Source organism: Eptatretus burgeri, chromosome 2 (assembly GCF_056783735.1).
Source record: "Eptatretus burgeri isolate ZD-2024b chromosome 2, Ebu_testis_v1, whole genome shotgun sequence".
Taxonomy (NCBI): domain Eukaryota; kingdom Metazoa; phylum Chordata; class Myxini; order Myxiniformes; family Myxinidae; genus Eptatretus; species Eptatretus burgeri.
The window spans coordinates 141,481,516-141,505,651 of record NC_140962.1 but is presented as its reverse complement, the minus strand read 5'-3'; the positions used below and the strand labels follow the sequence as shown (position 1 = coordinate 141,505,651).

General features: G+C 43.7%; 1 protein-coding gene across 5 annotated transcripts in view; it reads right to left on the bottom strand.

Annotated features, from left to right (window-relative positions):
* Positions 1–23,053, bottom strand: part of LOC147033358 (uncharacterized) — a 35,446-nt gene extending 12,393 nt beyond the window's left edge. Inside the window, exons 1-3 of one of the 5 annotated variants that reach the window (XM_085854468.1) lie at positions 22,795–23,051; positions 8,596–8,652; positions 7,965–8,036 (exon numbers count right to left, since the gene is read on the bottom strand). Coding sequence is in view for 3 of the 5 variants with exons in the window: in XM_085854460.1 (XP_085710586.1) it covers positions 8,596–8,652; positions 22,795–22,846 (109 nt within the window). In the remaining 2 variants the exon portion in view is untranslated. Of the gene's footprint in view, positions 1–7,964; positions 8,037–8,552; positions 8,653–17,335; positions 17,470–22,794 lie in introns of those variants that run through there. The other 4 variants (XM_085854460.1, XM_085854443.1, XM_085854450.1 and 1 more) reach the window with 4 other exon arrangements.
* Positions 23,054–24,136: the final 1,083 nt, after the last annotated feature.

The following is a 24,136-nucleotide window of genomic DNA, read 5'->3' as shown; positions in this document are numbered from 1 at the left end:
TTTTTAGAGCTCACTTTTGGGGGTTCTGGTAGGGCCAATGCAGCAGACAATTTGTCTGGTAATGGACATTTTACACTCTGTGGGATGTATATATGATTTTAAAACTGGTTTTATCGAGTACCTCCAATGTTTCAGCTAGCCTCTTTTTTGGGAGCCCTTGTTGGGGCTTCTCGGGGGCCTTTTGCAGTAGTAGGCATGTCTGTCACATGTGCTTTTGTTGTAAGGTTGGTCATATGCATCATATGGAAGTGATACCAACTGGTACTTCCAATGTTTGATCGAGCCAATTTTAAGGACCCCTTTGGAGGGTCACCAGGGTCCTTACGCAGAGGGTGGTACCCGGCAGAAATAACTTTCGATATGTCTTTTTATACTCCATTCATGCCCCTGTGCTCAGATATTAGTACCTCGTTCGTTTGAGCTCAGGGCCCCGGGCTCCCGGTCTATATGGTCTGGTACCCTCATGCCCTGCTCACCAAACTTTCTTCCTATGGTATCCAAGGCCATCTCCACTCGTGGCTCACAGACTTCCTCTCCTGTCGCAGTCACCGTGTGACCCTAAATGGAGTTCTTTCATCCCCTCTTCCTGTCCAGGCTGGAGTTCCTCAAGGCAGTGTTCTGGGTCCCGTTCTTTTTCTAGTTTTCATCAATGATCTCTCCGACTCTCTGGAAAATCCTCTTTATCTCTTTGCTGATGACTCCACCCTCTGCCGTACCATCTGTCATCCCTCAGACTGGCATCCAGCAGCTTCTTCGCTCACTGCAGATCTGTGTAAAATCACAAACTGGTCCAACACGTGGAACATGTCTTTCAATCCGGACAAATCTCACACTCTCACTATGTCTCTCCGAAAGGATCGTCTGGAACCCCCCCCCCCCCACCTCCCACCTACTCAATCCTACTTTCTCTTTCCTGGGAAAACCACATTTCCAAGCTGGCCTCCAAAGTCAGTCATCGACTGGGCATCCTCCGTCGTGCAAAATCCTTCCTCGGCACACCTGTGCTCCTGGCCACATACAAAGGTTTCATCCGCAGCCTGATGGAGGACTGCTCTCCCCTCTGGGCTGCTGCTCCCGCCTCTCACCTTTCTCGGCTTCACGCTGTGGAAACCAAGGCATTTAGGATCATTGGTATCTCCTGCGATGAGGCAGAGTTTTTGGGTCTCTCACCGCAGGCAGGTCTGTGGTCTGTCTTCAACAGTCTCCTCTCCGGCCTGGCCACCCTGCTCTGTCTGAGATGTGTCCCCCACCCCATATTTCCGCAAGGCACTCAAGGTCCACCAGCAACCCCCTTCTGGTAAAACTACCAAAATCACAAATCACTGCTCACCTTCACTCTTTCATTCCTCTTTTTTTTTCCCGCCTTTGGAACAAACTCCCTCACTCTCTACAATCCCATTCTTCCCTCCAGGTCTTCAAAACAGCTGTTCATCACCATCTCTTATCATCCCCCATCCAAATCCTCGATCTTTTCTACCCCCTTTAATCCACCCCAAACTCACCTCTTTCATATTCCCTGCTTTCCTTCCTGAAAGTCCCTGTAATGTCCATCTTGTTTACCCTGTGTACTCCACCCCACCGCCCTCATGCCACTGTTCACACTTTTTTCCTTCCCTCTCCCACCCCTCGTCTCCTGCTCCCCTTGTTGTACGTTCTGTGTTCGCTCTCATACGAGCCTCGACAGTGTATACGAAAAAAGAAGAAAAAGAAGAAAAAAAAAGAAAGAAAAAGAAGAAAAAAACGAACAAGAAGAAGAGGAAGAAGAAGAAGAAGACATGCAGATGAAGACAAGAAACACACCACAGAACTATTAGATAAATATTTGACAAGATGGATGCAGAAGTAAACTCTCAAGAAGGAAAAACTGGAAATTTGGAAAGAGGTGGGCTTGGGGAGGGTGAAACAGAGAGGAAAGGATCATGATTGTGAATGGGGGATGATCTGAGATGGTGATGAACAGCTGTCTTGAAGACCTGGAGGGAAGAATGAGATAGAGGAGAATGTGGAAGTTTGTTCCATAAGAAGGAAAAAAAAAACAAGAGGAATGAATGAGTGGAGGTGAGCAGTGATCATGGATTTTGGGAGTTTCACCACAAGGGAATGAAGATTCTATACAAAATTCCTGAAGACCATTAGCAAGAAGTTCCCATTTGAATAATCATTGTTGTTGGATCTGAAAGGCCTCGATCCTGGGGAGCACACGACTGCCACTGAAGGTGGATGGAGGTTATGTTTTCACCCACATCTGTCTGTTTGGCTGTTTGTGTAAAGGATATCTCAAAAAGTTGTGAATAGTTTTGGATGAAATTTTGTGGGTAGGTTGGGTGGGTGTGTGACAAGGACGAACTGATTCGATGTTGGTGAAGATCCGGATCGGATAATTTTTTCTAAGCGATTTTTCACCATTGAGAGATAGGGCTAAAAATGATATTGGTGCGAATTCGCGCCCGCCGGCGTGCGAACGGCCACGTAACTCGAATCGCGGCACATCGCCCACCGGACGGACAATTCAGTCGTGACCCTCTCGGAACAACGCTGGGAGCTAGTCACTGGTGGGGGTTTAACCTCACCACGATCGTGCCAATTGCCCACCCGCGCAGGATAGGGTTGCTCGCCAAATTCGATCCACCTAAGTACCTGCGCGAGTGGTCGACCGGGCGATCGTACCACGCCACAGGCCGACTCCGGACACGAACCACTTAAGAGGTCCGTTCCGTGCTACAGTGATAACCGAGCGGTGTTATCGTCCGCCTTGACGGTTCCGATTAATTACCGGGATGTTGCACCCACTACGAACCCCTTACGTGATGCAAGATGGAGATTCAAATGGAGAAAAGACGAAGCGAAAAGGGCACAATTCAACAAGCAAGTATTTTATTCCGCGGCACACGGAAAGCACGTATATACAGCCACACAGAATCAAAATGCACATAGAAAGCAAAGGAAGGGTTAAAGCCGACTACACACGTACACACGGCAACACTTACACAGTTCTACTTGAAAGATGGCGCCAACACACATTTACACAAAAGCAAGAGAAAGAAGCCACCCTCACAGACAAGGAGGCAGACAGGCCCGTAGGCCAAATTTACGCGGGGCCTGGAGGAGCGCCAGGTCCGCGAGACCGGGGAGGTCTTACCCGCGTCCTCATGAGGCATTGGCGGGCAAGCCGCAATGTGTCCGCGCCGCTGTGCCCCGACTCCGGGCCCCTGGCGTGCTTGTTGGCACCACGTTTGGGGTGGGGGAGGAACGGGGCCCCCCTTTTGCACGATCTCAGCGCGGGGGGAAAGGGGAAATTGTTGATGCCCTGGGGGAGGGGAGTGGCTGGGGTCCCGCGACGAGACGAGCGATCCCCCACACCGCAACCTCGTCGCCTACTGCCGTCCTCCTGGCCTCGGACCTGAGCTCCCCTGCCCCGACCAGCCGCCCGCAGCTCCACCGCGCGAACTCGACTCAACACCACCAACGCGATGCTCCTTGTCTCCAAAAGCAACTTTACTCGACCTGGTAATTCTCGCGCCTTTATAGCCGGCAGGAGAAGCCAATATGCAAATTCCAGGATCAGAACGCGATCGGAGGCGGGGTCACGCCGCCCCCCTCCCCGGTCAGCCATTGGTCGGGCAAAAATGGGCGTGAATTTGCACATCCTAAAATTTGCATAGACGGACCGAGACGGAATTCACCTCCACGCGCCTGGAGGCGGGGCCAAGCCGCCTCGCGCTTGCCCATTGGACGGAGGAGAAGTGGGCGTGAAGCATTTCTGATCCAAATTTTCCCCTCGGAAAGGCTGCCATTCGCGCTCGTGGCTCGGTGCGTTTGGCAACAATCGCCGAACGGGCCTGAGACAGCCCGACGTTCAGTGTTCACAGGTGGTGCGGGAATGGCCGTAGAAGTGATGATGTGGGATGAAGTTGTGAAGGTAAAGGCGAAGGTGGTGGTGTGGCGTTGTTGTAGTGTGGTTGGCGCTGTGGTGGGGATGGCATGGTTGTTGAGATGCTGTTTGTTTGAAATAAAAGATTGAGAAAGAAAAACGACTAACTCAAAGCGTCGCAGCCCGGATGGATCACATAAATTCCCTCTATACAACGGGTTTGGGCTAACTACACATGTACCTATGGAGATATCTCACCTGAGGGCCCTTTATGGTGCAATGCGAATTTCCACAGCCGTAACAATATATAGCACAGTATCTCAAAAAGTTGTGGACGGATTCGGACGACACTTGGTGTAGAGGTTAGGTGCGTGACAAGGACAAATTAATTCGATTTTGGTGAAGATCTGAATCCGGATCCGAAAATTACTCCCTCAGTCACCGAAGGTGAAGGAGGTTATGTTTTCACCCCTTTCTGTTTGTTTGTGTACAGGATATGTCAAAAAGTTGTGGACGGATATGGATGAAATTTTGTGGACAGGTTAGGTGTGTGACAAGGAAGAAATGATTCGATTTCGGTGAAGATCTGGATGCGGATCTGATAAATTTTTTTCAGCGATTCTTCACCATTGAGAGATCGCGCTAAACCGATATATAGCACGATATCTCAAAAAGTTGTGGACGGATTTTGGACAACACTTGGTGTACAGGTTGGGTGTGTCGCAAGGACGAATTTATTCGATTTTGGTGACGATCCGAATCCGGATCTGGATAAGAGAATTATTGCATTTTTAAAGTGATTCTTCACCATTGAGAGATAAGGCCAAAAACGAGATAGTACTGTATAGCATGATATCTCAAAAATGTATTGGGCCCGATATGTTCTCGTGGATCAGGCATTACGTGGCGGAGGTATGCGCTCTACTGAGTGTTCTTCTAGTTTATTACTGCAAATGGTCAAATTTCGAAGCAATTACTGACTGAAAGAGTGTTGTAGAGTACCGTATTTTCACGACCAAAAGGCGCACCGTGCCAAAAGGCGCAGTCTAAGTTGTGTGTGCCGTTCCTGTATTTGACACACACATAAGGCGCTCCTCACGATAGGGCGCGGGTTTTATATGAATATCCTCTACTACGTACGTCCGCCGTACAACAACACACTCACACAAGCACACAAGTGTGCGTATTTAAAAATAGATCGGGAGCAAAATTGAGTTTGGTTGTGCTTTATTAAAGTATTAGTTACAAAAATACTAAAACAATCAAATACCGGTAATAGTCTTTAATCAAATCCATCGAAATCCTCATCCTCTGTTTCGGAATCGAACTGCGCTAAACCCAACCTAGCAGGTCCACCTTCCTCGCCGTCAGAGTCACTTTCTGCACCGTGCGGCTCCTCCGAAATGATGCCGGCTTTAGCGAAAGCTCGGACAACAGTGCCAGCAGACACGTTAGCCCAGGCATCAACAATCCAGTGGCAAACTGTGGCGTAACTCGCCCGGCACTGCCTTCCACCCTTTGTGAAGCTGTGCTCTCCTTCGGTCATCCACCGCTCCCACGCCGCTCGCAGCCTCACTTTGAACGGCCGGTTCACGCCGATGGCTCGGCTGGATCCGTTTGTCGCAGATGTGCTTGCTGCAGTAGGAGCGGAAGTTTTCCATCATTTCTTGATAATCCGCCGGACGTTGCTGCGCTATCGTAGTCCTGGTCCGGATGGAAAAATGGCACCGTTTCATGAAGCGAAAGCACCAAGACGGACCTCCGTGGAAATGTTCGATTTTCATTTCCTCCGCTATCGATACTGCCTTCAGTCGGATCGTGACCGTCGAAACGCTCCTCCCACTTGCTCTTTGCTCAACGATCCACTGCTCAAGTCTTTCCTCCAACTCTGGCCACCTCGCCTTGTTTCCACGGAAACTCAGCTGCGTCTTCTTCACCTGTCGCAGCTCGTTTTCCAGCTTCCTCCACTTTCGAACCATCGACTCGTTGATCTGGAAATTCCTCGCCGCGGCTCGATTCCCATGTTCCTCCGCATAGCTGATCGCCTTCAGTTTAAACTGAGCTTCATAAGCGTGTCTCTTTGCCATTTTCGGGGTTGTTAAAACAGCAATGTTCTGCATACCGCACATACCTGTTCTTTTATACACACAAAGGGCGCACTGCACTATAGGGCGCGTCGCACATTTTGACAAAAATCTAAGACGTTTATATGCGCCTTATAGTCGTGAAAATACGGTAGTACCGAAAAACACTGAGAATGCGCGAGAGAGCTCTTAAAACCCAAGGGCATGTGGGGTCATAAGACGGAGGAAAAAATCTTTACCTGTTTTTGGAGAAAAAGAATAGGAGGTTTTACATTTCAGCATGTCCTCTTACAAACAGTCCATTAGACCAGCCATTCACTACGCCAGCTCATCCTGGGCCTCCAGCATTTCTCAACACCTTACAGACCATACAAGCCCCCCCCCTTTTTTCAACCAAACAACAACAGTAACAACAAAAAACACATCCATGCCCACATCACCACAAATACAACACACAACCTGGCTCCGAACAGCATCTTTGGCACTAAATCCCCATCCATTGACAACACAGAGAAATTAATCCCCAGGTCTGATAGTGTGCCTGGTGTTGGCTTAATGGTTAGGGTGGTGGGCTTTGGATCCTCTGGTCCTGAGTTCAAATCCCGCTCAGCTGTTGAATTAATACCAGCTGGGATTAACTCGACGTGTCATCCTTCCGAGGTCGGCAAAATGAGTGCCAGCATGCTGGTATAATGTGTCGTTGTGGCGACCCATCCAGGATTCTGCCCAATAGCCAAGGAGCCTGCTTAAGCAGCACCAACGCTCTGCGCAGAGTATGATCCCAATCTCCTCTCCTCCTCCTCTGATGGTGTTCACCTTCACGACTCTCCTCTGGACACCACCCACAGCTTTTAAAATACAAACAGACTGGACGACACCACCGACAACACCTGCAGCCTCTGCCAGACCTAACCACACAATAAAACACGATGGAAGACTGCGCAGTCCTGGCTCCATGAAGGCAAGAGCACAACATCTTTGATGTGAGGGATCTCTAGATCACTCCCGGGAGATCGATCGGCTATCTCTGCGCTGCGGGTCTGTTTGAGCAGAACTGAACAGGGCTAATCAACAAGCAAAATAATGAACAAAGGAAGAGAGAGAGAAAGAGAGAGAGAAAGAGAGAGAGAAAGAGAGAGAGAGAAAGAGAGAGAGAGAAAGAGAGAGAGAGAAAGAGAGAGAGAGAAAGAGAGAGAGAAAGAGAAAGAGAAAGAGAAAGAGAAAGAAAAAGAGAAAAAGAAAGAGAAAGAGAAAGAGAAAGAAAAAGAGAAAGAGAAAGAGAAAGAGAAAGAGAACTAGAAAGAGAAAGAGAAAGAGAGAGAGAAAGAGAGAGAGAGAGAGAGAGAGAGAGAGAGAGAGAGAGAGAGAGAGAGAGAGAGAGAGAGAGAGAGAGAGAGAGAGAGAGAAAGAGAGAGAGAGAGAGAGAGAGAGAGAGAGAAAGAGAGAGAGAGAGAGAGAGAGAGAGAGAGAGAGAGAGAGAGAGAGAGAGAGAGAGAGAGAGAGAGAGAGAGAGAGAGAGAGAGAGAGAGAGAGAGAGAGAGAGAGAGAGAGAGAGAGAGAGAGAGAGAGAGAGAGAGAGAGAGATAAAGACTAACCTAAATGTAAGCATGTTTGTTTGTCAGGTCGGGTAAATGAAGGAAGAAAAACAACTACAGACAGTGATTGGGGCATGAGAAGAGATGGTGGTGCATCCCCTGCTTGAAACCCCAGAGAGAATAGCGGGACTGAACAGCATCATGAAGGTGGCTCCATAGACAGGAGAAAAAATAAATAGAGTACAGCTGGGCAGTAAGCAGTCCATATTCATGCTTGGTTTGGTTGGAATCCCTTCAATTGTCCTCAAGTAATTGTGGTAAGAAGAAACTAACGGACGGATAATCAAAAATACAATGCCTCCTGAATTAGACTGCAGAGGCAGAATAAAAGTAAAAACATAATCGAAACATAGCTCGTACATGTAGAACACAAAGCAAGGTAAAAACATTTCATGATAAATCAGTGTGCTTTACATGAATTAGCAGGAGAGGACTTGGTAGACAAGGGACAAGTCAACACATCGTATTGTATTCGAACGTGGGACCCTAAATGAGATTGGAATGGAACAACAAAGAGGAAGGGGTCAAGAAGGTCAAGTATGGCAATATTTAATCTACCAAGCAGTGGCCGAAATACAGAGAAAAAGCAAAGGTGAGGAGATATTGATCACTTTGGTAAGACGACTGCCAGTTTATTAGTGTTACCCTCGCCTGGCGTTGCCTTAACATCTTAGGATCTCGAGTTTGAGTTTGAGCCCCTGTCGCGCCATTAAATAACACCAGGTGAGTTGACTCAAGCCTGTCATCCCTCTGAGTTCAGCAAAATGAGTACCAGCTGACTGGAAATGAGGGGCACTGCATCAGTAGCAGTTGCACTACCGGAAATGATGCAACCAGCAGCCACAGGCTACGCATGCTAATTATAAAAGTGTTACCCTGGCAGTAATGTCACAACATCTGTGATGGAAGCCAGAGAAAGCAGAATTATGTTTATACATCATTTTCAACAAAAGATAATTATTTTGGGAGAAATTGAAGGTAAAAGCTGATAAACGTTTCCACCTTCACAATGATTCAGTCGATGTGAACTTGTTTGTTTTTGTACCTTGTTCGTCCAAGGGCTCAGAGGTTCCAGGTTCAGTTTTCACTCTTCTCAACATTCCTGAAAATAAATGTGGGGTGGTGGTGGTTGGGGGGGTTGGGGGGGGGCAACATTTAATAAATCCAGGCAGAGAATAGTTTATCAGAAAAATAGGAGATCAAACTTAGAACCATCCTTGTACAATATGTGCTCTGAGGTTGGACAGATAGAGGATTTCTATCAAATTTGCATCTTCAAAAATCTAACAAAATTTTTTCAGCATCCCCCTACATGCCTCACGATGCCCCCCAAACTATGACATGGACGATACAACATGATTTACAATTGTTTTGTTCTTTTTTTTTATTTTAAATACTTCAAATGATGGTCTTGATTACAAAACTAGAAGGGAACTCAGTAGAGTGCATGCCTCCGCCACGTAATGCCTGATCCACAGGAACGTATCGGGCCCAATAACTTTTTCAAATATCATGCGAGATGATCGTTTTTGGACCCATCTCTCAATGGTGAAGAATCACAGAACGACAACCACAGGGCATTAGATCAATAGTCTTATGATCAATAGTCTTAATAGTCTTATGCAAAAATTGTGGAGGCCATCAAAAGTAAATAGCGATGGATGTCGACAAAGGTGTGCTCCTCCTTCACAACAACACCCTTGTGTAAAAGGCCTGAGTTGTTGCTCTGAACAGCTGGATCATTAGCCCCCCCACCATAACCCTGCCCACCCTATACCCACAATGCTCCGTACAGCAAGAACCTGCACCCTCGTGACTTAGCTAGTGTAAACACTTGTGTCGTCACCAATTTGTTGTCGAATCGGCAGCCCATCTTTGTGGCCACCGATTTGACAATGATGAACTCTTTCAAAGCAACCATGACTGAAGCGTCAATCTGGAAAATGAAATAAAATAAAAAAATAATTAATAAAAACAAACCCGCTTTACTGGAAAAGACAGCCTGAAGAAGAAACAGCAAATGTATTGAAGTTGTGGGACTATATTGAAAGACAAGATTTGGCACGTTTTGTACCTCGCACCGAAAAGTTTTTAAAGCCCTGTGTATGCCTCCAAAGATACCAAGTAAAATAAAATAAATAAATATATAATAATAATAATAACTAGAACTGCCACTTTATAACTGCTGGCAGTGATGACCGGGTACCCAGTCCGCGTCCGCCTTTGATACAACATGGGACTTTCTGCAGATGACAGTCGCAAAGTTTTGCATTCATCGGGAAAGTGGTTCCAGAAAAAACATGATTGAAGAGTGATACAAACAGAGGCCTGCTTCGATATGGCGTGGGACTGAAGACCTACGAACGGGGCAGCACAAAGCGTTCAATTTCCTCATTACTGGCGAATAGATTCAAATAATTAAATAATTCTGGCTGCCAAACCGCGTGACCGATCAGGTTGAAATTTTAAACTTTTGTTTCGCATGTCACCTGAATTATAAATGTGAAGTTTCGCATATATAGAGGCAGCGGTTCCAGAGTAAACATTAATTAATATTTATCCTTCAATCCAAGATGGCGGCCAAACCATGTGACTTGTGATGTCATAATTTGCACCACGTGTGCAAACACGATGGTGGATGATAACTGCAAATTTTTGCTTCTCCAGGTTAAGCAGTTCCAGAGAAAACATTATTTAATATTTTTCTTAAAACCAACATGGCTGCCAAACCCTGGGCCCGATCCCGTTGAAATTTCAAACCCTCATTCCGCATGAGCGTTCCAACATAAACTTGATGTTTCACATTTATTGATGCAGTAATTCCAGAGTAAACATTAATTAATATTTTTCCTTCAATCCAATATGGCTGCCAAACGTTGCGTCGTACCTCAAAAGGGGGTGAGAACTTTTTATTCGTCATGGAGAGGCGGTCATAGTGGTCGAGTTTCGCCTGGATCTGTTCAGCCGTTTCAGAGAAAAAGACGTTTGAAGATACTGTTTTTCAATCCAAGATGGCTGACGAACCATGTGACCTATGGCATCAGAAATTTATACTCTGCTTCCAACTAGGTATTGGAACACGTTTGTGAAGTTTCGTGTTAATCGGTAAAGGTGCGTTTTTCTATCCAAGATGGCCGCCAAACCATGTGATGTGTGACGTCATAATTTTTACCATGCGTGCAGACTGCCCTCTCGATGATAATTACAAATTTTTGATTCGTTTGGTTAAGCAGTTCCAGAGAAAACATTATTTAATATTTTTCTTAAATCCAAGATGGCGGCCAAACCATGTGACTTATCAATTCGAAATTAACAAACTTATATCGCCTTCCTGTCCCGAATACAGTTCTGGAATCTGCCCTTCATCCGACCACCCCTTCTGGAGAAGAAGATGTTTGAAGGTTTTCGGGTTTTCAAGATGGCCGCCAAACCATGTGACCGATCAAGAACAAATTAACAAACTTGAGAAAGGACCTCATGGGGAATATATGTCTGAAGTTTCGTCTTAATCTATCTTGCCCTTCTGGAGAAGAAGATTTTTAAAATTTATTCATTTTCAATCCAAGATGGCTGCCGAACCTTGTGACCTATGATATCATAAATTTAAATTCTGCTTTCCATCGTCGACCCGAACAAGTGTGTGAAGTTTCGTGAAAATCGGATAAGGTCAATTTTTCTATCCAAGATGGCCGCCAAACCATGCGACTTCTGAGGTAAAATTTTTTTACCATGTATGCAGACTTGAGGGAGGAAGGCACTTGCAAATTTCCACTTTGATGGCTTATGAAATACCCGAGAAAACATTATTTAATATTTTTCTTAAATCCAACATGGCGGCCAAACCATGTGACCTATCACTTCGAAATTAACAAACTTGCATCGCATACATGTCACGAATATAGTTCTGAAATCTCGCCTTCATTGGACGAGCGCTTCTGGAGAAGAAGATGTTTGAAGGTTTTAGGGTTTTTTCAAGATGGCCGCCAAACCATGTGACGTATCAACAACAAATTAACAAACTTGAAAGAGGACCTCAGGCGGAATGTGCCTGTAAAGTTTCGCCTCAATCTGCACAGCTGTTCTGGAGAAGAAGATTTTTTTTAAAAAACACTAAAAAACAAGATGGCGGCCGAAATACGTCATCGATGACGTCAAGAAAAACATTTTCGTCGGTGATTTTAGGCATAGATGATGCTCAAAATTTTTCAGATTTTTCCTATGCAGCGTTCTACTTGACGAATTTTCACCGGTATATCGCTTCACCTATGACGTCACGAAAAATCACACGTGTTCCCCATAGGGAGCTTAGTAAAATGTATCAAACGAAAAATTTTTTCCATTGCACGGTTTCCGAGATACAGATGTCCAAAGTTTATCGCTTTTTTCAAGATGGCGACCGTACCACGTGACCAATGACGTCATAATTATAACGTGATTGTGCTATCAAAAAAGATACATACTATGGTGAAAATTTCCTGTCAATCGGACTTAGTGTCCCAGAGAAAATGATTTTTAAAGCGAAAAAGGGTGCAAAATGCCGGCGGAAAAATAATAATAACTAGAACTGCCACTTTATAACTGCTGGCAGTGATGACCGGGTACCCAGTCCGTGTCCGCCTTTGACTCAACGTGAGACTTAAATCATAGTCGCAATTTTCGCATTGAAAGGATAAGCGTTGCCAGAGAAAACATTATTTAATAGTGATACAAACACAGGCCTGCTTCGAGAGGGAGCGGAACAGACGAGTTTCGAACCGGGCAGCACAAAGCATTCAATTTCGTTATTACTGGCTTCCAGATTCAAATAATTAAATAATTCTGGCTGCCAAACCACACGACCGATCAGGTTGAAATTTTAAACTTTTGTTTCACATGTAGCCTAAATTATAAATATGAAGTTTCGCATATATAGAAGTAGTGGTTCCAGAGTAAACATGAATTAATATTTATCCTTCAATCTAAGATGGCGGCCAAACCATGTGACTTGTGACCTCATAATTTTTACCATGTATGCAGATATCATCGAGGATGACAGACGCAAATTTTCGCTTCGATAGGTTAAGCAGTTCCAGAGAAAACATTATTTAATATTTTTCTTAAATTCAACATGGCTGCCAAACCTTGTGACCTATCAATTAGAAATTAACAAACTTGTATTCCCTACTCATGTGCAATAGGGGTGTGAAGTTTCCCCTTGATCAGATCAGGTGTTCTGGAGAAGAAGATGTTTGAAGGTTTTAAGGTAAATTCAAGATGGCCGCCAAACCATGTGACCAATCAAGAACAAATTAACAAACTTGAGAAAGGACCTCATGGGGAATATATGTGTGAAGTTTCGGCTTAATCTGTCTTGCCTTTCTGGAGAAGAAGATTTTTAAAATTTATTCATTTTCAATCCAAGATGGCTGACGAACCATGTGACCTATGACATCAGAAATTTACATTCTGCTTCCAACTGGGTATTGGAACACGTTTGTAAAGTTTCGTGTTCATCGGTAAAGGTGCGTTTTTCTATCCAAGATGGCCGCCAAACCATGTGACGTGTGATGTCATAATTTTTACCATGCGTGCATACACGATGGTAGATGATAATTACAAATTTTCGATTCGTTTGGTTCAGCGGTTCCAGAGAAAACATTATTTAATATTTTTCTTAAATCCAAGATGGCGGCCAAACCGTCTAACGTATCAATTCGAAATTAACAAACTTATATCGCCTACGTGTCCCGAATATAGTTCTGAAATTTCCCCTTCATCCGACCAGCGCTTCTGGAGAAGAAGATGTTTGAAGGTTTTAGGGTTTTTTCAAAATGGCCGCCGAACCATGTGACCGATCAAGAACAAATTAACAAACTTGAGAAAGGACCTCATGGGGAATATATGTGTGAAGTTTCGTCTTCATCTGTCTTGCCCTTCTGGAGAAGAAGATTTTTAAAATTTATTCATTTTCAATCCAAGATGGCTGCCGAACCTTGTGACCTATGATATCATAAATTTAAATTCTGCTTTCCATCGTCGACCCGAACAAGTGTGTGAAGTTTCGTGTAAATCAGATAAAGTCTATTTTTCTATCCAAGATGGCCGTCAAACCATGTGACTTCTGAGGTAAAAATTTTTTACCATGTATGCAGACTTGAGGGAGGAAGGCACTTGCAAATTTTCGCTTTGATGGCTTATGAAATACCAGAGAAAACATTATTTAATATTTTTCTTAAATCCAACATGGCGGCCAAACCATGTGACCTATCACTTTGAAATTAACAAACTTGCATCGCATACATGTCACGAATATAGTTCTGAAATCTCGCCTTCATTGGACCAGCGCTTCTGGAGAAGAAGATGTTTGAAGGTTTTAGGGTTTTTTCAAGATGGCCGCCAAACCATGTGACGTATCAACAACAAATTAACAAACTTGAAAGAGGACCTCAGGGCGAATGTGCCTGTAAAGTTTCGCCTCAATCTGCTCAGCCGTTCTGGAGAAGAAGATTTTTTTTAAAAAACACTAAAAAACAAGATGGCGGCCGAATTACGTCATCGATGACGTCAAGAAAAATATTTTCGTCAGTGATTTTAGGCGTAGATGATGCTCAGAATTTTTCAGATTTTTCCTATATGGCGTTCTACTTGACGAATTTTCACCGGTATATCGCTTCACCTATGACGTCACGAAAAATCACACGTGTTCCCCTTACGGAGCTTAGTAAAATGTATCAAGCGAAAAAATTTTCCATTGCACGGTTTCTGAGATACAGAGGTCCAAAGTTTATCGTTTTTTTCAAGATGGCGCCCGCATCACGTGACCAATGACGTCATAATTACAACGTGATTGTGCTATCAAAAAAGATACATACTGTGGTGAAAATTTTGTGTCGATCGGACTTAGTATCCCAGAGAAAATGATTTTTAAAGCGAAAAAGGGTGCAAAATGCCGGCGGAAAAAGAAAAATAATAATAATAATAATAATAATAACTAGAACTGCCACTTTATAACTGCTGGCAGTGATGACCGGGTACCCAGTCCTTCCGCCTTTTGATACAACATGGGACTTTCTGCAGATGACAGTCACAAAGTATCGCTTTGATCGGGAAAGTGGTTCCAGAGAAAACATTATTTAAGAGTGATACAAACACAGGCCTGCTTCGAGACGGCGCGGAACAGACGAGTTACGAACCGGGCAGCACAAAGCATTCAATTTCGTTATTACTGGCTTCCAGATTCAAATAAATAAATAATTCTGGCTCCCAAACCGTGTGACCGATCAGGTTGAAATTTTAAACTTTTGTTTAGCATATCACCTGAATTATAAATGTGAAGTTTCGCATATATAGAGGCAGCGGTTCCAGAGTCAACATTAATTAATATTTATCCTTCAATCCAAGATGGCGGCCAAACCATGTGACTTGTGATGTCATAATTTGCACCACGTGTGCAAACACGATGGTGGATGATAACTGCAAATGTTCGCTTCTCCAGGTTAAGCAGTTCCAGAGAAAACATTATTTAATATTTTTCTTAAAACCAACATGGCTGCCAAACCCTGAGCCCGATCCCGTTGAAATTTCAAACGCTCATTCCGCTTGAGCGTTCCACCATAACTTGATGTTTCACATTTATTGATGCAGTATTTCCAGAGTAAACATTAATTAATATTTTTCCTTCAATCCAATATGGCTGCCAAACGTTGCGTCGTACCTCAAAAGGGGGTGAGAACTTTTTATTCGTCATGGAGAGGCGGTCATAGTGGTGGAGTTTCACCTGGATCTGTTCAGTCGTTTCAGAGAAAAAGACGTTTTAAGATATTATTTTTCAATCCAAGATGGCTGACGAACCATGTGACCTATGACATCACAAATTTATATTCTGCTTCCAACTTGGTATTGGAACACGTCTGTGAAGTTTCGTGTTAATCGGTAAAGGTGCGTTTTTCTATCCAAGATGGCCGCCAAACCATGTGACGTGTGACGTCATAATTTTTACCTTGCGTGCATAGACGATGATAGATGATAATTGCAAATTTTCGATTCGTTAGGTTAAGCGGTTCCAGAGAAAACATTATTTAATATTTTTCTTAAATCAAACATGGCGGCCAAACCGTGTGACTTTTCAATTCGAAATTAACAAACTTATATCGCCTACCTGTCCCGAATATAGTTATGAAATCTCCCCTTCCTCGGACCAGCGCTTCTGGAGAAGAAGATGTTTGAAGGTTTTAGGGTTTTTTCAAGATGGCCGCCAAACCATGTGACCGATCAAGAACAAATTAACAAACTTGAGAAAGGACCTCATGGGGAATATATGTGTGAAGCTTCGTCTTAATCTGTCTTGCCCTTCTGGAGAAGAAGATTTTTAAAATTTATTCATTTTCAATCCAAGATGGCTGCCGAACCTTGTGACCTATGATATCATAAATTTAAATTCTGCTTTCCATCGTCGACCCGAACAAGTGTGTAAAGTTTCGTGTAAATCGGATAAGGTCCATTTTTCTATCCAAGATGGCCGCCAAACCATGTGACTTCTGAGGTAAAAAATTTTTTACCATGTATGCAGAGTTGAGGGAGGAAGGCACTTGCAAATTTTCGCTTCGATGGCTTTTGAAATTCCAGAGAAAACATTATTTAATATTTTTCTTAAATCCAACATGGCGGCCAAACCATGTGACCTATCACTTTGAAATTAACAAACTTGCATCGCATATATGTCACGAATATAGTTCTGAAATCTCGCCTTCATTGGACCAGCGCTTCTGGAGAAGAAGATGTTTGAAGGTTTTAGGGTTTTTCAAGATGGCCGCCAAAACCATGTGACGTATCAACAACAAATTAACAAACTTGAAAGAGGACCTCAGGGGGAATGTATCTGTAAAGTTTCGCCTTAATCTGTCCAGCCCTTCTGGAGAAGAAGATTTTTTTCTTAAAAACACCAAAAAACAAGATGGCGGCCGAATTACATCATCGATGACGTCAAAAATAACATTTTTGACGATGAATTTTGGTGTAGATGACGCTCAGAATTTTTCAGATTTTTCCTATATGGCGTTCTACTTGACGAATTTTCACCGGTATATCGCTTCACCTATGACGTCACGAAAAATCACACGTGTTCCCCATAGGGAGCTTAGTAAAATATATCAAACGAAAAATTTTTCCATTGCACGGTTTCCGAGATACAGATGTCCAAAGTTTATCGCATTTTTCAAGATGGCGACCGTACCACGTGACCAATGACGTCATAATTATAACGTGATTGTGCTATCAAAAAAGATACACACTATGGTGAAAAGTTCCTGTCGATCGGACTTTGTGTTCCAGAGAAAATGATTTTTAAAGCGAAAAAGGGTGCAAAATGCCGGCGGAAAAATAATAATAATAATAATGCGTAATAATAAACAGAAGAAAAACAATAGGGTACCCTGTACTCACAGGGTACCCTAATAATAATAAACAGAAGAAAAACAATAGGGTACCCTGTACTGACAGGGTACCCTAATAATGCGTAATAATAATAAACAGAAGAAAAACAATAGGGTACCCTGTACTCACAGGGTACCCTAATAAAAAAAACAATTGTTTTAAAATAAATAAATAACATTCTTCAACGACCAAATATTTTCCAGGTTCTCATGTTTACAAACACAGGGTACATTAATAGCTGTTGTTCTTTGGTCAATCACAGGTGTATGCATACACGTACACAGTTGGAATTAATAAATAAATAAATCTACGGGAGAGCATATAATAATAATAATAATAATAATAATAATAATAAAAGGACAAAAAACAAATACCTCGAGTGAAGTCGATGGTACGCAATTGCAAGTCCATTGAAAGATGGCATAAAGTTCCACCAGGAATGACCCGATATCAAATTTTGAGTTAAAGAAAAACATTTTGACCCGAAGTCCCCACGTCCTGGGACGTGAACCAGGGGGCAAATCCCCCCCCCCCACCCAAAAAAATTACCGTTACACGTTTCATGTGTCCCCCCCAATGGTGATTGCATCTACAAAGTTTCATTAAAAAAAAAAATAGTTTTAAAATGTGCCCATAATTGCATTTTTGGGGGGATCTCACCTTTCGACCCTATCCTCGGGCCCCAGGGGGGCGAGGCCAAAAACAATACTTTGCTCTTGCACATTCTTGCCATGTGGTGACCATAACTACCAAGTTTGGCTCACTTCTGCATAACCGTTTAGGAGGATATATCATGGCAGACAGATTATTACAACATTCCCCCCATTTTGTTCTTTTGTATTTTTTAAGCGCGGGGATAATAAAATGAAGCACATGTCCAAACGGCTCCAGGAAACGAGTGCCACGGTTGCAATGAAAAGCAAGATATCAAAACAAGGCAAAAATTAAAGCAAAACAAAAAACTTTTTGCTTGGAAAAAAAAAAAGAAAAAAAAAAGAACAAACAACACTTGTAAGAGAACAAACCAAGATTGGGTGCAAAGCATGTCACACACACACACACACACAAGACAATAAGGCTTACAAGCTGAAAAAGAATATCCACACACTCCAAACATAAATGGATACGAGATGGGAAAGGTTGCGACGGATGTGATTGGAGAGGCCATAGATGGTGATGAGCTGGTGCCTTTAAGCAATATACGGATTAGTGGGATAAGACAGGGGAAGAAAGATCCTTCTCCAGATGGGAGAAAATTCGTGGAAGTAATCAAACAATTCGATCTACTGGAGGTCTCGTCACACTATCAAACATCTCCACGTTTGACCTGGTTCCGGCCCGAGTATTTCAACGCAGCGTCGACCGATATCGAAACCAACCGTGCTCGGGAGGTGGGTTGAGAGCTCTCGACCAATGTTGAAAGCAGTCGTGCGAACATTTCCTGGGTTGCCATTAAACGGTTCGGTAGCTTGGCGGATTGACAACACTGCCGTCGCTAACAATGAACAACCGACAAACCCTTGAACGCAACATGAATGCAAACAAATGTGCCATCCTACATTCTAAAACATACCAGCTGACTATTCATGACAAATCTCTTCAAAAAAAAAAATAGAAATAAAAAAGGCCCGAGGCGAGAAAAAGACCCACCTGGAGTGACGAGGAAGCCACAGTTATGTCCATTTGGTCCGATGCTTAAATTCAACATCAACTGGACGAGACAACCCGAAACATGAAAGTGTTTGTAAAGGTCAATGATGCGCTGAAACGATCTGGTGTTGAGACAGTGGTACGACGCCGGGACAAATTAAAAACTAATCTCAGTCATGACCGCTGTGACCCATATTGAACGTGTGCAGCGTCAAAAGTAAACCCATTACACGGGTCGAAAGTTGCACGTGTAGAGCAAAAGCTGGGTTCACGTGCAGCAAGTGTGAACACGACGCGTTGTTGACCAGTGTTGAAACGCGCGCGGAGACAACACTGATTGGCCTTATGCAGATTTCCGCATGGATTAAAAACTGAAAGTGTGAAACAAAAAAAGGTTCACCATGAAGGGGAAGGAAACAGTGAGACACTCATACGAACATCACCAAGATGTTTTTCGTTGGGTTTTCTTGGACTTGAGTGGGTTGTATGGTGAAGAATGAACAAACAGCAACCACATTCACTTTTTGATGAGACGTGCTCACAAAGCAGGAGTAATTAAACGAGGAAACTCGGTAGAGCGCATACCTCCGCCACACAATGCCGGATCCAGTGGAACACATCGGGCACAATATATATTTTTTATGCCTGATGTTGGCTCAACGGTTAGGGTGGCGGGCTTGGGATTCTAGGGTCCCGATTTCAAATCCCGCTCGCCATTGAATTAATACCATGTGGGGTCGACTCAGCCTGTCATCCTTCTGAGATCGGCAAAATGAGTACCCGCTTGCTGGGATGATCGAGCCATTTGAGTATCCTGTGTCGGAGTTGTGACCCATCCAGGATTGTGCCCAATAGCCCAGGAGACTGCTTCAGCAGCATCGACGCTCTGCGCAGGGTGTGGTCAAAATGCATGGAATGGATGGATATCGTTTTTGACCGAATCTTTCAAAGGTGAAAAACCACTTTAAAAAAAAAAAATTTAAAAAAAAATCATCTCTGGATCTGGATCTTCACTAAAATCTCATCAGTTCGTCCTCGTCACACTCCCAACCTGCCCACCAAGTTTAGTCCGAATACGTTCACAACTTTTTGAGATATCCTGAGCACAAAGAGACAAATTAAATTGCTCGTTGAGCAAGGAATTGCCGGAATAACTTTGTCATGTCTTCATGATCTATGAAAAAAAAACAAAAACCTGCAGTTTGATCTTTCAAGATCACCAGATTTGCCTTGACGTTGTGACTTCAAATAGTGTGACGGAACTTTGTTGCCATGGTAACCGGGAGTGGTTGAACCAAATTTCATCATTTTTGGCATTTAATAGGACACTCGTACCAAGATACCACACGCCAAATTGGAAGTCAATCGGGATCGAAATGGCGTTTTTTAACCGCAATTTGAAAGTTTTGACCCGACCCCCCCTGACATTGGACCCCCAACCGCTAAGAAGGGTGTTGGTGTGACACCGCAATGAGGCATATGATTGGATGCAGTATTGGTGGATGCACATTTTGGATTTGGTTTGAAGTCCATACGACCATTTTAGCGGACGTTATTGCGAAAATAAGAATTTCGGCTTTTCGGTGACCTTGACCTTTGACCTAGATTCACCAAAAACGACAAGCGTCTAAGTTGGACCATGGCCGACGTCTGTATGCAGTTTGTTCATGATCGCTGCTACAGGGTAAACAAACACACAAACAAACAAACAGGGGTGAAAGCATGATTTCCTCCCACCTTCGGTGGCGGAGGGAATAAAACAAGGAGCCAACACGATCAAGTCCCCCGTCATTTTGGGTGGTGCGAGGAATAAATCTGTGTAATATGAAAGGTAAAATCTTGAAGGTTTGATTTTGATTTTTTGGGGGGGAAATATCGTGTTCACAAGCCAAGTTATTGAGATGGTTGCCATGGCAACAGGATTCGGCTAATCGCAGCCGTGATCTAATCAGGTTGAGATGACGTCATGAGGAACGGACATCTGCAATACGAAACCTAAATGTTCAACAGTTTTTAAAATATCGCGAACACAAAAAAGTACATGGACGGAAGGTCGGTCAAAAAAAAAAAATTATGTCAACAAGTTCTTGTGAATTCTCCATTGTGTAGTTACTACGAATCTATCTATAATTCCAGCAGTGTGTGTGTGTGTGTGTGTGTGTGTGTGTGTGTGTGTGTGTGTGTGTGTGTGTGTGTGTGTGTGTGTGTGTGTGTGTGTGTGTGTGTGTGTGTGTGTGTCTTTACGTGCCATTTATTTGCCAACCAATGACAGGACATGGTGCTATGACATCACGATTGACGTCACAATTGTTCTTCTTTTTGATTTTTTTGCACGTACGGCCACGCAAGTATGGCCACGCACGTACGGGCCCGCGCTATTCTATCTATAATTCCAGCAATCTCTGTGTGTCTGTGACCGCTGTTTCTCGACAACCACTGGTCCGATCTAATTGAAACTTGCCAGGTATATTGCCGGGGACCTGAGTATGTGCCTTTTTAAGGTTTGATATTAATCGGACAAGCGGTTCCCAAGTTACGGCAATTTATTTGCCAACCAATGACAGGACACGGTGCTATGACATCACAATTCTTCTTCTTCTTTTTTTTTTTAGCACAATTGACGTCACTTCTTTGTTTGATATGACGTCACAATTGACACTGGGGACCTGAGTATGTGCCTCCACATCGGATCACGCTCAAGGTGGGTATGGAAACGGCCTGTGGTTGTTTCACGTACGTACGGGCACGCACGTACGGGCCCGCACGTACGGCCACATACGTACGGGCACGTGAGAGCGAAGGAACAGCCTGTGTGGTTGTTGTTTCTGGCTCACGGTTTGAAAGTTTTTTTTTTTTTTGCACGTACAGCCACGCACATATGGCCACGCACGTACGGGAATGCGAGAGCAAAGGAACGGCCTGTGTGGTTGTTTTTTCTGGCACGCGGTTTGAAAGTTTTTTTTTTTTTTTTGCACGTACAGCCACGCACATATGGCCACGCACGTACGGGAAGGCGAGAGCGAAGGAACGGCCTGTGTGGTTGTTGTTTCTGGCACGTGGTTTGAAAGTTTGTTTTTTTTTTGCACGTACAGCCACGCACCTAGGGGCATGTGAGAGCGAAGGCACGGCCTGTGTGATTGTTGTTTCTGGCACGCGATCTGTTTTTTTTTTATTTTTTTTTTGCACGCACGGACACGAACGTACGGGCACGCGAGAGCGAAGGAACAGCCTGTGTGATTGTTGTTTCTGGCACGCAGTTTGAAAGTTTTTTTTTTGCACATACAGCCACGCACCTACGGGCATGTGAGAGCGAAGGAACGGCCTGTGTGGTTGTTGTTTCTGGCACGCGGTTTGAAAGTTTTTTTTTTTTTTGCACGTAGTCGTACAGCCACGCACATATGGGCATGCGAGAGTGAAGGAACAACCTGTGTGGTTGTTTCTGGCACGCAGTTTGAAAGTTTTTTTTATTTATTTTTTTGCACATACAGCCACGCACCTAAGGGCATGCGAGAGTGAAGGAACGGCCTGTGTGGTTGTTTCTGGCACGCAGTTTGAAAGTTTTATTTATTTATTTTTTTGCACGTACAGCCACGCACCTAAGGGCATGCGAGAGCGAAGGAACGGCCTGTGTGGTTGTTTCTGGCACGCAGTTTGAAAGTTTTATTTATTTATTTTTATGCACGTACAGCCACGCACCTAAGGGCATGCGAGAGCGAAGGAACGGCCTGTGTGGTTGTTTCTGGCACGTGGTTTGAAAGTTTTTTTTTTTAGTTTTTTTTGCACGTACAGCCACGCACGTACGGGCGGGCATGCACTAGTCTATCTATAGTTCCAACAATCTGTGTGTCTGTCTGTGTCTGTGACCGCTGTTTCTCGACAACCACTGGTCCGATCTAATTGAAACTTGCCACGTATATTGCTGGGGCCCTGAGGATGTGCCTTTTCAAGGTTTGATATTAATTGGACAAGTGGTTCCCAAGTTATGGCCATTTATTTAACAAACCAATGACAGGACACGGTGCTATGACGTCACGATTGACGTCACAATTCTTTTTTATTTTTATTTTTGCACGTACGGCCACGCACTCGGATTGAATAATTCGACGATGGTGTTGATCCCTCCAAGCATCCCACAGTGATGGGGGGGGGGGTTGTAAAAATGCACCATTCCCGCACCACTTACCGTTTTCCGGGTCTCTTCCCTCCTCAGGAGCGAGGAAATTCACGTCCTCCATTTTTACCCTCAGGACTCCAGCAGATCCCTCGATCCCCTCACCGTCACCTTCTCCATCCAGCTCCGTGGGACGCTTCAAAATCTCTCATGAAGACAGCCCGAGTGAACATCCTGTCGGACGAAGCAACAACAACAACAACTACTATTACTACAACACAGCCAATCAGCTTTGAGCTTCAATCCTCCAGCCGCCGATTCCGTAAAGCCGATTCGTCAATTATTTTTACAATCGATATTATTTATATCCGTCAGAGGGCAAAACATCGATTATTGGGAAAGTACATAACGCTGATATTTAAAACAAATAATTCATCAATGTTATTATGTTAAAGAGAAAATAATTTGTGAATGACCATCAGTACCGAGACATCCACTACACCGCTCATGAGGACAATGACGTCATATGAGAATAAAAAAAATAAGGTGAAAACGGTCCATATCTTGATTACAAACCCATGTGATCGGTATCCACTGACATTTGTGGATTTATGGAATATAAGTTCGTGTTCCTGGGCAATGAATATCTGTCTATTTAGAGACAATTTTAAAATGCTGAATTAAGAAAATAAAAACTTCATGAGGGACTTTATTTATTACATATGCAAAAACTAGAAAGAGCAATCAACCACTGCAGATCCTCGCAAGGACTTGTTTTGTGCGTTTTCTTTCGTACATATAATGATGATAATAATAACAATAATAATAATAATAATCTATGTCCAGTATAATGGAGCAAGTGTGTATGTATCTATCATCGATTCTTCCGAGAGGATTTGACTGAGGAAGCTGAAACTTTCCAGGGGTTGGGGGCACCCTGAAGTTGTGAATGCGAAAGTTTCGCTCGATTCCATCAAGTTTTGAACAAAAAACGAGCTCAAATGAGCTAAGATCCTCCTCCTCTTAATGATGACGTCATAAAAACGAATATGACGTCATTGTGATGTATCAGGTTTGCGATAAATTATATCAGTGCTAATGCCCGGCTTGATTCCCGCAAACAAAATTCAAACAGCTTGCCTAGTTTCGGAGATAATGGTATCGGCGATTTCCATCAGCGGAGACATTTTGACGTCATAACTTTTTTTTTCTAGGATGAATTTCCAAAATCGGAGATCGTGACTGTCTGCGCGTGGGCTTTCTGCATATACATGGCAAGTTTCACGAAGATCCGATGAAAACTCTGGGTTGTGAAACAAAAAAATGTCAAAAAATAGGAATGACGTCATAAAAATTGATATGACGTCATAGTGATGGATCATATGTGCGGTAATTCATCTCTGCTAATGCCCTG